Source organism: Ochotona princeps, chromosome 10 (assembly GCF_030435755.1).
Source record: "Ochotona princeps isolate mOchPri1 chromosome 10, mOchPri1.hap1, whole genome shotgun sequence".
Lineage (NCBI taxonomy): Eukaryota > Metazoa > Chordata > Mammalia > Lagomorpha > Ochotonidae > Ochotona > Ochotona princeps.
In genome coordinates this window covers 20,612,022-20,626,477 of record NC_080841.1, presented here as the reverse complement: position 1 = coordinate 20,626,477, position 14,456 = coordinate 20,612,022, and the positions used below count along the sequence as shown (strand labels likewise).

Here is a 14,456-nt window from a genome sequence, read left to right as displayed (position 1 = left end):
TTTTCGTACTAGTCACAGTTCATCTACATTCACTTGGTTTACACATGAGGCTTCTTAATTTGAGAAAACTATAGCTTCACCTGGAATTCTGAGAAACAACCGGAAATGATCCCAGGTGCCCTTTGTCCAGTTTCCCTTGAGACAGCTTCCTGCCCGACTGTGCTACAACATCAGAACCAGGATACATGCTTCAAAAGGCAGGCACACACACAGAGCCAGGATGAGCTCAGTTTGAGGCTCCCATGTGTGTGGCAGGGAGCCGTTACCTTCTGCTGTCCCAGAGTGTCCATTAGCAGGAAGATGGAATGAGAAACATCTCATACTCAGGCCCTTAGATGTGGTGTGAGGGTGTCCCCAGCTGTGTCTTAACCCCTGTGCCTGACATGTGCCCCGTCACCAGGAGATGGGTCTCCTACAGTCCAGGTAGAGAACATGTCCATCACCACAGGAAACCTTGTGTTTCCTTCTTACAGCCACATCCACATCCTTCCTGCCTTCCACAGTCCCTGGCAGCCACTATGATTTTGTCATTTTAAGAAGGTAATATCAATGGAGATTTATCGAGGCTGTTGCATATTCTCAATTGCTCGTGTCTTTTATTGTTGAGTGGTGTCCTCTGGCATAGACGGCCCAGTTTGTTTAACCGTTCATCTGCTCAGGGATACTTGGGTGGTTTCCAGTTTTTAGCTATTATGAATAAAGCTGCTATAAATATTCATGGATAGGTTATTGTGAGAATCTAAGTTTTTCATTCTTCTGGGATAAACGTCTAAGAGTATAATTGTTGGTTCATATGGGAGTTGCATATTTAGGTGTTAATAAATCTGAAACTCTTCCAATTGGCTATACAATTTTGTGCTCCTATTGGCAATACGTGAACAGTTACCTGCATCATCATCAATATGTCACTTGTTTTCATTTTAGATCTTCTGATGGATGTGTAGTAGTGTCTCCTTGTAGTTTTAGTTTGCATTTTTCTAATGATATTGAGTACCTTTTTTCAAGTGCTTCTTTGCCATCTATCTGTCTTTTTTGGTGAATTGTTTGTTCATACTTTCTCCGTTATTTTGCATTTTGATTGTTTTTTAGCTGTTGAGTTTTGAGGTTTGATACTGTACTGCATATAGTCTAAATGCTGTTTCTTTGTTGGGCTTGTGGGTGGTGGACATTTCCTCCCAGTCATGGCTTGTCTTGGCATCATCTTCTCAGAGCCTTTTGCAGAGCAAACTTTTGAATTTCGATGATATCCAACTTTTTTTTTAAAAAAGATTTATTTGCTTCTATTTGAAAGGCAGATTTAGAGAGAGAAGAAAAGATATACACACAGAGATTTTTCTATCTGCTGGTTCACTTCCCAGATGGTCACAATGACCAGAATTGGGCCCGTCTGAAGTCAGGAGCTGAGAGCTTCCTTCAATCTCCCACATGGGTACAGGGCCTCAAACACTTGGCCATCCTCCACTGCTTTTCTGGGCACATCAGCAGGGAGCTGGATCAGCTAGGACTCAAACTGGTGCCCATATGGGATTCCAGTACTGCGGCCAGAGGCTTAGCCTACTATACTGTAGCACCAGCCTCAATTTGTTTTTCTTTATATGAATTGGGCTTTTGGTGTCAGTATTAAGCACACTTTGTTGAGTTCTAGATCATGGTTTGCAGTCTATTTTAATTTTCATACAAGGTGAGACTTAGATTGAAGTTCATTTTTTTTTCAGCCTATGGGCATCTACTACTGTAGCACTGTTTGTTTAAAAGTCAATCCTTTTTTGACATGTTGCTTTTGCACCCTGATTAAAAATCAGTTGGGAAGGGGCTGGTGCTGTGGACTAGCAGGTAAAGTTGTCAACTGCAGCACTAGCATCGCATATGGGCACCAGTTTGAGTCCTGGCTGCCTCAGTTTGATCCAGCTCTGTGCTAATGTGCCAGGGAAAGCATCAGAAGATGGCCCAAATGTTTGCACCCCTTCACCCACATGAGAGACTCAGAAGAAGCTCCCAGCTTCTGACTGGCCCAGCTCTGGTTGTTGTGACCATTTAGGGAGTGAACTAGTAGATGCAAAAATCTCTCTCTGTCTCTCCTTTTCTTTCTGTGAGTTTGCCTTTTAAATAAAAAAAAAAAGCCTTTAAAAAAATAACAGGTTAATAAAGAAAAAAAATAACAGGCACATTTGATGGACCTAGTTCTGGATTCTCTGCTGAGTTCCATTAATCTGTTTATCTGTCAAAATCATGCAGTCGGGCCCGGCGCAGCGGCCTAGCGGCTAAAGTCCTCGCCTTGAACGCCCCAGGATCCCATATGGGCGCCGGTTCTAATCCCCCCAGCTCCACTTCCCATCCAGCTCCCTGCTTGTGGCCTGGAAAAGGCAGTCGAGGATGGCCCAAAGCTTTGGGACCCTGCACCTGCGTGGGAGACCTGGAGGAGGTTCCAGGTTCCCGGCTTTGGATCGGCACAGCACCGGCCGTTGCGGCTCACTTGGGGAGTGAATCAATGGACAGAAGATTTTCGTCTCTGTCTCTCCTCCTCTCTGTATATCTGACTTTGTGATAAAACTAAATAAATCTTTTAAAAAATTATGCAGTCTTCATTGCTGTAGTAACATACTGTTTTTAAAATCTACTACATGGATTCCTCCCACTTTCTTCTTTTTTTTCTTCAGATAATTTTATTGAGGTATAATTAATACCCAGAAAATCTAACAAGCACAATGTATGCAATTTGATGAATCTGAAACAATTTATTGTTTTGATTCAAAACTAGTTTAACTACTCTAATTCCTTTGCCTTTTCACATAAATTTTACAGTGATCTTGCATTTATCTACAATTACTGAATCCAGTATAATAATTTCCCAGATATCCTACCTCCAAACACCGTAATTGCATGAAGTATCTAGCTTGCTTCCTCCTGGGCTCATCACTGCAGCGATGTGCTCCCTGTGCAAGTCTGAGTGGCTGGTGCTTTGTTGTTCTTCAAACATTCTCCCTCCGCTGACACCTCAAGCAACATTTGGACAGGTCGCTGTGTCTTCCACAGCCCTAGTCTCTAATTTAGCCCCTTCTGGTTCATTTATGTACTTATTGTTTTGAGGGAGGAGGGGAGGAACACAGAGAGAAAGGGAGGGAGAGAGGGCCAGGTGGAAGAGGAGGAGAGAGAGGAGAAAGTAAGAGAGGGAAGGAGGGAGAGAGAGAAAGAGGAGGAGGGAGGGAGGGAGAGAGAAACACAGAGATGCATCTCCTTGTTTACTCTCCAGTTACCCACGAGAGTAAGGAGTCTGGAACCATTCCAGGTCTCTCCCATGGATGACAGGGACTCAAGTGCTCGACCCATCATCTGCGGCTTCCCAGAATGCACAGAGGCAGACAGCTGGAGTTGGTTGGGAGCAGAGCCAGGATTTGAGTCCAGGTGCTCTGATTTGGGATGCAGATGTCCCAAGTGGTTTCATAACTGTTGCACCAAATGCTTCTCCCTCGTATCCCAGTGTCAAATGAGTATGATATGCTTACTAGACCAAGCTCCAGAAGAGCAGGTGCTGTGCGGGTTCCTTCATTGCTGTACTTTCAGGGTCTGGAATAGTTCTGGCATAGAGCAATCCATATTTGTGGAATAAAGTTTCTGTATTCCCTTGCACCTCAGTTTCTTGCCTGTCATATAAATTAACAAGTAGCCGAAAATACCAGGTTGTGTTTAGATTTAATGGAGATAATAAATTCACGTGGACTATTGAGTACACTGCTGGGTTCATGGAAAGCTAAATAGCAGTTTATTTCAGTATTATTTCTATTACAGTGTTTACTTGCATTCTTCCATCTGCCTCCAGTATCTGTGATTGTACCTAATGACCAGTCTGGAGTATCATGTCAGTTTCAAATGTTGACTCATATTAGATGCTTGCAATTAAATTCTAACTTTGTTATCTCCTGGCCATGTTTTTCTGAACAGGTCCTGCAGCTGGGCTCGGACATCCTTCCCCAGTATAAGCAAGAGGCGCCAAAGACTCCTCCTCACATCATCTTACATTACTGTGTTTTTAAGACCACGTGGGATTGGATCATCTTGATCTTGACCTTCTACACAGCCATCTTGGTCCCTTACAATGTCTCCTTTAAAACCAGGCAGAACAATGTGGCATGGCTAGTTGTGGACAGCATTGTGGATGTCATCTTTTTGGTGGACATTGTCCTGAATTTTCATACCACCTTTGTTGGGCCAGCAGGGGAGGTCATTTCTGACCCCAAACTCATCCGCATGAACTACCTGAAGACGTGGTTTGTGATTGACCTCCTGTCCTGTTTGCCATATGATGTCATCAACGCTTTTGAGAACGTGGATGAGGTTAGTGCCTTTATAGGTGATCCAGGGAAGATTGGTTTTGCTGATCAGATTCCACCACCACTGGAGGGGAGAGAGAGTCAGGTACATCCCTCGAATCTCGGACCTTGTTGTCATGTCTTTAAAGCTGAACTAAATGTGGGTGGTCAACTGAAAAGTGGTTTGGTGGGTGGGAACTAGCATGACTGATATCCAGAACAAAGGGAGCATGCTTGGTGGATGCCCCTGCCTGCTACTTCTGTCCTTTGGAGGCTCAGAGGCTGTGCATGTCACTGAATGGGTATGAAAGAGACCAGAGGCTTCCTCTTCCTCCACACGGAAGGCAAGCCACTGGTTCAGGGGAGGTGGGGCTGCTGAAGCAGGAATGCATGGCCATGGCATTGGTGAATTTCCCATTTGGTTTTCAGCTGCGGAATGTCTATTATTCTAATTATGGGGATTTAAAAAAAATCTGCTGTTGACCTTTGCCTGTTTCATAAGCAATTACCTCCTAATAACGTGAATGCTGTTTTACTCCAAGTTTGCCTTATGTGTTTATTTTTGTGAATGTTGGCATGAGTTATTTCATTGCTTAAGTGAGTTTGGAAGGTAACCATTTGGTGAGATAGGCAGGCTGCAGCCTGTGGCTCAGAGGAGAAGTGTTGGTTTTGGATGACACTGCTGTGGATTGTTAATCCCGCAGGCAACGGAAGGAATTAAAGGAAGATAAACACTCCGTGAATGTGTTGGAACTAGAACATGCTCTAACAGTTTTTGTGTAAATGGGTGCCTGGGACACTTTGTGGCAGGAAGGGACTGCTGGGCTGGTTAAAGTGTATTTGTGCTTTGAGAAGGCAAGGATGTCAAGTTATTGCAAAGGGAAAGTGTCAGATTCTTACCTGGTTTGTGTTCTATAGTAGTAGTTCTTGCTCTTTTCTGCTGCTAGCTGACACTGTGGTGGATCAAGAGGGAGCAGTTCTTTTGGAATCTCTTCAGCCTCAGTCAGACACGGGTGCTGTCTGCCCCGGTATGCAGAGCGTCCCAAGGGTGTGTCTGGCTGTATTAACTGGGTTTGTGATCTCGGACACCACTGGAAGGCCAAGCTGTGAGACAAGACACAGTGTTAGCGTTGAGGGCATGTGGGCTCAGCCTTGGCCAGTTGCGAGGCACAGGGTGCTCACTGCCAGGGCACCAAGATCTACCCTATGACTGTCTGTCTTGCTGGTGGCTGAATGGTGCCTCTGCCGTTGGATCAGTGCTTGTGGCAGGGAAGGATGCCAACCACTTTCTCCGGGAGAATGAAACAAGCCATCCCAACATGATCCAGTGAAGAACAACTCCTCCTGCAAAATGCTGCTAAATGCAGAGCGGGAAGGAGACAGCGTGCTGCTCAGATGGTCTAGATTCAGAGCCATCCTTACATGTGTGCACTCATGTATGTGTGTGTGTGTGTGTGTGTGTGTGTGTTTCAATAATACTCGAAATCCCAAATGCTTACTCTGGTGGCTCATGTGGATATTGTAGGGGGGTTGAATGAGACAACATTGATCATTTACAAGAGCAGAATCATTTCTAAAGTGAGTGTTGAGATTTTTAAATGTGAATTTAAGTACAAATGGGGAGTGACTTTTTTCTCTGTGAGCACATTTCTGGAAAATTTTGTTAGGAAAATATAACTCTTATAGCTTAGGTAATTCAAATGAATTATCTCAATCTGAAGATGTTTCTTAAACATAGGAGAAATGAGATTTGACTGGCTGGTTTTGTGATGCAGCAAGTCGGGTTGTCTCTTGGGGTGCTCATAGCCCACTGGGTCAGAATGTTTTGGGTTGAGTCCTGCCTCTGCTTCTGGTTTAGCTTCCTGCTAATCACCTAGGAAGCTGCTGCTGATGTGGTTTATGTCTGGAGTCCCAGCCACCCTCAGGGAAGACCCAGAAGGAGTTCTTGGCTGCTGGTTTTAACTTCAGACAGCTATGGCTGTTGCAGGCTTTTGAAGAGTGAACCAGTTGGTCCTGGCGCAGTAGCCTAGTGGCTAAATCCTCGCCTTGCAAGCACCAGGATTCTATATGGACACCGGTTTGTGCCCCAACAGCCTTACTTCAAACTCCCTGCTTGTGGCCTGGGAAGGCAATAGAGGACGATCCAAAGCCATGGGACTCTGCACCTGTGTAGGAGACCTGGAAGAGGCTCCTGGTTCTGGTTTCAGATTAGTTCTGCTCCAGCCATTGCAGCCATTTGGGGAGTGAACCAGTGGGTAGAAGATCTGTCTCTCTTTCTCTCTGTAAATCTGCCTTTCGATAAAAAAATAATAATAAATCTTTGAAAGTGTGAACAGTTGATGGTTATTCTCTTTGCCATTTTGTCTTTCAAATAAATAAAACATGAATAAACTCCTTTTCAAATAGTAACCGAAAAAACACTGATGGGTAGGCATTTGTCTCAGTAATTAAGATGCCTGCTGAAACTCCTGCATCTCAAATAGGAGTGCCTGGTTTTCAGTCAGGTTTTGTTCCTCATTCCAACTGTCTGCTAATGCACACCTTGAGAGATAGCAGGTGATATTCAAGTAATTGGGTGCCTGCTCTCCACATGGAAGACCCAGATTGAGTTCCTGTGAGTGCCTTTGATGGTGCTTTCTGATATGTAGACATGAAATAGATTGGTACCTGGAAAATATTCACTGTCTGTAGCTGCCTCGTGGGCAGTGGGCTTAATATCAAATCACTTCTTATCACATCTTATTCCACAATAATAATGCAAATATTAGGAGATTATCACTGGGATTTGCTTCTATAAAGACTTGATTTTAAAATTTTATTTACATTTTATTTGAAAGGCAGAAAGAGAGATTCCTTTCACGGGTTCACTCCCCAAATGCCTGCAACAGCCAGGGCTGGGTCATACTGAAGGGAGCATATCAGCTTCAACCCAGGTCTCCCTACTGGGAGGCAGGGACTCAATTACGTGTGCCATCAGCTGTTGCGTTTCAGAGTACACACTCATAGAAAATTGGATCAGAAATGAAGGAACCAGGGCTCAAACCAGATACTCTAATATGGAATACAGGCCTCCCAAGTAGGTTAATCAGTGTGCCAAATGTGTGTGCCTGGTCTTGATTTTTACATTTGGTCATTTCTTGTGAAGCTTCAGCTAACACCTGAAGAAGTGCCCACTTGTCACAGCTGTGGTGGTATGGGGAGCAGGGGGAAGATGAGTGTGAAGAAATGGAAAATTTGGCTTCTAATCCTCTTATCCTACATTAGGGCAGCAGGCAACCTTGTTCCTGTCACTTAGCCTTTCTGAATCATAGTAGTCCCACTTCCTGATGGGAATGATATTATGTCATCTGCCTGAGGGCATGGCATGGGGCAGTGGACTATTTGAGGGCTAAAGTCTGGTGAGTTCTGAATGTTATATGCCTTACTTTCCCATGCAGAAGCTGAGTATAAAAAGATGAGACGCCCAGCCACCTCCTCCCACCCAACCCCTCACCCTGACTCCTCCACAACTGCCTGTAGTGGGTGTTGGAGGCAGCCAGTAGGTGATTGCATAGGTCTTCTGGAGGCCTTCTAGTTCAACTTCTGAGCTTGCAAGTAAAGAAACAGAAAGGGGATCATAGCCATGACCCGTTCCTTTTGACTCTTGTAGTGACAGATTTGGTAAACTACAGAGGACAGATTACTTCTTGCAGGGTACAGTTGAGTCAACACTGACTGGGAAGCTCTGATAGCCATGTCTCACCTCTTGGTTTGGCTGGATGGTAAGGTGGGCACTGGGTATTGGGGTGGGCAGCTGTATTTTCTCCAAGACAGCAGACTTGGTGAGGGGCAGTTTAAGATGCTTTCAATCACCATTTAGTCAGTGGGAGTGACAGACTGGCTGATAGTAGTTGCAGGGTGTAGGAGAGGCCATGACAGCAGTGCATCTGCTAATCTTGGATCTGGCTGGAGGAAAAATTGCCTTCAGCAGGTGGTTGCAGACTGATGGCTTAGTGCCTTCGTATTCACTCCTTGTTCTCTTCTTACCCATAACCTACCATGGAGTTGTTAATCTAAGATCATGGGCCCGGCACAGTGGCCTGGCGGCTAAAGTCCTCGCCTTCAACCTGCCGGGATCCCATATGGGTGCCGGTTCTAATCCCCGCAGCTCCACTTCCCATCCAGCTCCCTGCTTGTGGCCTGGAAAAAGCAGTCGAGGACGGCCCAAAGCTTTGGGACCCTGCACCCGTGTGGGAGACCCGGAAGAGGTTCCTGGTTCCCGGCATCAGATCAGCGCACATCGGCCCGTTGCGGCTCACTTGGGGAGTGAATCATCGGATGGAAGATCTTCCTCTCTGTCTCTCCTCCTCTCTGTATATCTGGCTTTCCAATAATAATAAAATCTTTTTTTAAAAAAAAAGATCACAGCTCCCCTTACTCAAGTTTCTTCCTCTGGGAATGTGTGGGGGATAAATTAGAAATTATTAACTCATTGCTCATAAAAATACATGGAATTGAATTGTCCCTAGTGTCCTCCTAATTATGCCAGTGGAGGAGAGACTGGGAGAGGGCGGTGGCTTTGCCGTGTGTGCGCATGTGTAGTGGCACAAGGACCTGTGGGGCTCCTGAAGTGAAAATGTTGAACCTAGCCAAGGCCTGGGTCAAGAGAGAACTTGAATCTCAAAAGAGATTTCTCAAAATATGAATTGAATCGCTAAAGCCTTGCAGTTTTGAGTCCAGCCCCTGTGTGTGTAGCCACCTCTGTGGTTTTAGACACACAAGTGATCCCTTTGACTCAACTTGTTTCACTTATGTAGATGGCCTGCATTTGCGTCATTCCCAGTCTGTTGGTAATAATGTTTTTGGGAGGCTGTTTGGGAATGTGTTTGCACATTAGTTTAATCTGCTTATGGGACAGTCTGGAAACTGAGTGAACTGAAGCTTGGAATGGCCATGTGAATGCAAAACCCCATGCATTGCTTTCAAGCACTTAGTAGATGATTGGCCTGTGTGCTTGGAAGATGGAATTATTGATAAAACAGGTTCACTCTTCTAAGGAAATCTTGCTGTTGCAGGAGAGTAGAGGTGCAAAGGGGAGAAAGGAGCCAATGATAATAACACTTGGGTCAGAGTTCTGGCACCTTCGCGGTGGCCAAGAGTGTCTTTCTATCCCTGGCTCCGTAATGTCAGCCAGCAGCACAACAGCCTGGGTCAGGAATGTGGGCCACACTTGTCGAGAGCCCACTCTCTGGGGAGATGCTCACCACAGCACGAGACAGAGCCAAGGCACAGCTCCCTTTGACCTCCTCCTGCTTGGAACCTTCAAGACATTTGCACACAGATCACCTCTGCACTGACTGTGGCAGTGAAGAGGTAACACTGAACTGGATGGCGATTTGTCACGCCTGCGTGGCTCTGTGTCCCAGCTAGACTGACTCGTGCAGAGCACTTGCTCTCTAGGACTTGGTTTGCCTTGCCTGTGCAGTGAGTCCTTCTCTAACCTGTGGCTCTAGGGCTGGTGCTATCCTCCATACACGTGGGGTGATGGGGCAGATTGTTCTTTTGTCTGATGGCTGCTACCTTGGGGTGGTGAGACCGAATACTGGTCTCAGACTGCTAGACTTGTGCTTTGTCTGGGAGCTCCTGCTGCCTCCTCAGAGAATCTGCAGGCTAAGGAACCAAAGCAGTGCACTGCTGATCCCTGGGCCTCCTCTCCTCCCTCACAGTAAATATCCGCTTGCTAGAAGCCACCCAGGGCCAGCTTCCTGCTGTTAGAGGTACGGCCTCCACCCAGTGCAGAGCTAGAGGGAGGTTGACTACTGGGTAGCTACTGTTAAAGAGAATGAGCGCATTCCGCAGCTGACTGTCACTTACTGTGATTTGTTCTGTTTTACAAAGAACCAGAAGGGAGGAGTTTGAAGACTCCCACCACAGAGAAGAGATGAATGTTAAGCAGATGGAAATACTAATTATCCTGATTTGATCATTACACCTTGGACACCTGTATTGAATTAACACATCACTGTATAAACATTAATAAGTATTACATGTCAGTTAAGCATTTAAAAAAATGGGACCATCATTGTCACATTGTGTGTTATGCTACTGAAAGCAACATTGGCATCCCATATCAGAGAGCCAGTTGAAACTGTTGTTCCTCTTGCAATCTATCTCCTTGCTAATGCACATCCTGGAAGGCAGAAGAAGATGGGCTGAGTGTTGGGCCAATGAACTCATGTAGGAGACATGGATGACATTCCAGGCTCCTGCATCTGGCCTGGCCCGGATCTGAATGTTGTAGTCATTTGGGGAGTGAAGTAGTAGATGGAAGACTCTCTCCTCTCTCACTCTTCATTTCTCCCTCTCTCTACTCTCTCACCTCTGATTTTCAGTTAAATAAATGTGCATTTTAGATTTATTTATTTTTGTTTGAAAGACATATTTGCAGAGAGAAGAAGAGAACAGAGAGATAAAGACTTTCCATCCTCTGGTTCACCACCCCCGCCAAATGCAATGGCTAGAGCGGAGCTGATCTGAAGCCAGGAGCCAGGAGCTTCTTCTCAGTCTCCCACATGGGTGCAGGTTTCTGAGGCTTTGGGCCATCTTCTGCTGCTTTCCCAGGCCACAAGCAGGAAACTGAATTTGAAGTGAAATAGCTGGGGCACTCTGGGACCCATAGGGGAAGCTGGCGCTTGAAAGTGGAGGATTAGCCTGTTGAGGCCAGTGTCAGCTCCAATTAAATAAATATTTTGAAAAAAAAAAAACATTTAAAAATGCTCCTCCAAGTCCATTTGTGTACTCCTGTATGCATGCATACACACACACACACACACACACCCCAAGTCTGATCATGATTCAGATGCCTGTGGGAGGCAAAGCACCCATGGCCCATGGAGACAATTGAATGACAGCCCTGTCACCGCCACAGTGCTTCCCACACAGCACAAGTCAGGAAGACCGATGGAATGGTAAATCACCACCACCAGTGAAGACACCAGGATGCCAACGCACAGGAGTCTGGCTACATTCTCCCTTTACCAAGATAACTGGGTGGCAGAAATTACTCAGCACACACAAAAGACAGAGCACCAAGGCCAAGAGCCTGGGAAGTGAGGGCACAATGGCTGTGTTGTGGTTTTTCCTCCCAGGGTACTATTGGCCATGGCAGCTCGTGTGTGACTGTCATACTTTTATTTGGGAGCTGCTGCAGGTTGCTGAGGTGTGCTGGTCAGCATTCCAGGATCTCACTTCCTGTCTGTCTGAGGAAGGACGGGAAGGGCAGGACTGAAGTCACCCAGGCTGCTTGGTAGTGATGTTACCACTGCTATTCTTAAATGAATAAGCTATGGAATAGCGACTCCAGGGCATATCATCCAGTCAAAAAGAAAGGGATAAAAGGGAAATAAATGAGCTATGCCTCAGAAAGACATAGCTGTGTGTGTGTGTGTGTGTGTGTGTGTGTGTGTGTGTGTGGTGGGGGAAACTTAACATGCATGTTGTTAAATAAAAGAAGCAGTTTCAGATGGGATGTAGTAGAAAAGGCAGGACTGCAGAAATGGCAAAGACATCAGTGGTTACCAGGGATTCAGGAAGAGGGGAAGATAACATTTGGTTGTGATGCCAGATTAATGAGTACAGCTGTGAACATTTGTTCAGCTCCATAGAATGTTCAATACAGTCAACCTCAGCAGATAATTATTGATTAATTGCAGTGTATCGGAATTGACCCCCTGCAGCCTCACACACAGCACATGCCTGTGAGATGATAGTGCTGCAAACCCAGAGTGGGCGTGTCCCTGAATTTCCTGCTTTGCTTTTCTAGAAAACTCTTCTGAAAGAGAGTCACCTCAAAGTCCCCAGAGCCACCCCAAAGTCCCCAGTGGTTATGCTGAACCACAAGGATTGCCTGAATGCTGGCTCTTAGGGAAAGCAAGGTCTCGCTCGTCTCATGTTTTTCTGCCAACAGCTTTCAGCTGGACAGCAGAGGGTTCACCTGTGTGGAGATAGAAAGGGTGGATCATCCTCTAAAGAGAGAGCGCAGGTGAGTGTTGATCACATCCATTACCTGTATGGACAGCACATGTGGGTCCAACGGGCTTCCAGCCACACATAAAAGGAAAGCCCGAGGAGGTGGACAGAGCGAATCTGGGAAGATCTGCAGCAGAGGCTGCTTGTCAAGAGCGACCTTGGAGTCAGCTGCCTGCTGCTCCCTCTGCGGAACCCCTCTTTTCTCCAGGCACTGGTGACCTCAGGTAGGAGTCACCCCAACCCTTCAGCTCTTAGTAGAGAGAGAGGTCCACCAAGGGGCAGGGCCTGGGAGGAGCTGGGCCCGTGGTATCAGCGATGTTGTTAGCCTTCTGTCCTGACCTGCTCACTGAGTGTGCCTCTTGTCCAAATGGAGGATGGGCTGCAGGTGCTGTGTCCTAGGTGGACACTCTAGAATTGGTCAGTTATGTGGGAGCAGGAGGATGACTGTGGCAAGCATTAACGGTAGAAAGTTAATTCTGAGTGGCTTCTGACAACGTAGTGACAGTGAACTTGTGGTTCCAGAGTGAAAGATGTAAGAGTGCCTACGCTCTAGGGCAGTGCAAGAGCTTCGCACGGTGGAGAAGCGTGGGTTCCGCTGGCTGACCTCATTCTCTCTGCTGCTTCCCAAATCCCCCTGGCTGCTTTCTGGGTTTACCTGAGTATGACTTTTCATTTGCCACCAGCTTTTTTGGGTCTTTCTTTGTGTGTGTGTGTTGGGGGGGAGAGGAGCCTTATGGATTTAGATGATAAAGGTGAGGGTGGAGATCTATACTTCCATGGGAGCCTCAGATACAGACGTTGGCAGACAGTGTGCCAGGTGCATCGCAAAGGTCTGCTCAGGATATTGTGGCATACAACGGGGAGTTCTGAGGCCAGTGAGAGAACACCTGGAAGCTTCCCAGGCGAAGTGGCTGTACTTTGTTTGAAGACCAGGCATTCCTTGGAGAGGGAAGCACATGTACAAAGGGCTATGTTCTTAAGGATGGGCAAGGCTCTAGTTACACCCAAACCAGAAAGTTGGCCTTGGGAGAGGAGGAAGGATCCAGGATAAAGAATCCCAGGTCTTTACCAAGGCAATCTGTTTTCTTAGGTAAACAAAGAACCAGCAAGTATTTTCATTTAAAGATGGGGTTGGACTTGTTTTTGTGGAAGGCGCACCTAAGCAGTAGGAGTTAGGGAAACGATACACGTTCCACTCTGATTCCACCGGCCGTCAGGTGCTCACCTCTGTGGTACACAGGGCCTACTCACCGACCACCCTCCTCCAGCCCCGTTCCCCTGCTCCTTAGTCCTCATGCCTGGCCAACCCCCACTCCAGTCAGACCCAGTCCTCTGCTGCTTCCAGGCTGCACCTGAGGGTGCTGAGCAATTTACATGGACTTTCTGCAGTGTTTTCCTGGGGGGAGAGGCTGTTAAGGCAGTGTGGAGGGTGATGTGCCTTCCTGTAAGGAAGGCAATCTCTTCAAACTAGTATCACCTGGCCTCATTGTTGTCTGACCCCGTTCCTTAATATCGGATGAGGGGAGAGATGTGCTGTGTACTCACACCGACTCACTTTCTTCCCTGCATCCACCCACCTGCTCTGCCCTTCTCCCTGTGGGTGGGATAACTTCCAGGCAGGGTTCAGCTCCCCTTGCCTGCTCGAGGACTCAGCCGTACCACTGGCTTTCCTTCTTAACACTATAGGAGTCCATCCTGTCTTGATAACGCACTCTAGTCCCTGACCCATATTCCCCTTCTCCTTGCTGAAGGACTTTGGAAGGTTTGCTATACCTGTGGTTCTTGCTTTCATCTCTTTCTTGTACCTCTTCACTTGTTTCAAACAGGCTCTCTTGTCTCATGAATGTGTCACAGCTCTTGTCAGGATGCCAGTGATGTGAACATAGCCCTATCAACGGTCAGATCTCAGTTCTGGTCTGACCTTTCCTGGGAGAAGTGCTACACTGAGGAGCCGCTCTCCTACGGTACAACCCATGATCCTGTTCCAGAAGCTGCTCCTTGGTCTTTGATGCTTAATTCTGTTCCAGGTACATTGGGCATTTTTATTGCCCTTCAGGGATTCACTATGTCGCATTTTCCGAAATGTTCCTTTCTCTTTCCTCTCACTTTAAGTGTCTGCCTGGCTCCCTGACTTAGGCTCTC

At 46.6% G+C, this 14,456-nt stretch overlaps 1 protein-coding gene across 2 annotated transcripts in view; it reads left to right on the top strand.

Moving 5' to 3' along the window:
• The window catches only part of KCNH1 (potassium voltage-gated channel subfamily H member 1), a 334,081-nt gene that overhangs the window by 63,291 nt on the left and 256,334 nt on the right, over positions 1-14,456 (top strand). The window contains exon 6 of one of the 2 annotated variants that reach the window (XM_004578675.2): positions 3,940-4,332. In XM_004578675.2, coding sequence (XP_004578732.1) covers positions 3,940-4,332 — 393 coding nt within the window. Of the gene's footprint in view, positions 1-3,939; positions 4,414-14,456 lie in introns of both variants that reach the window. The other variant, XM_004578674.2, reaches the window with a different exon arrangement.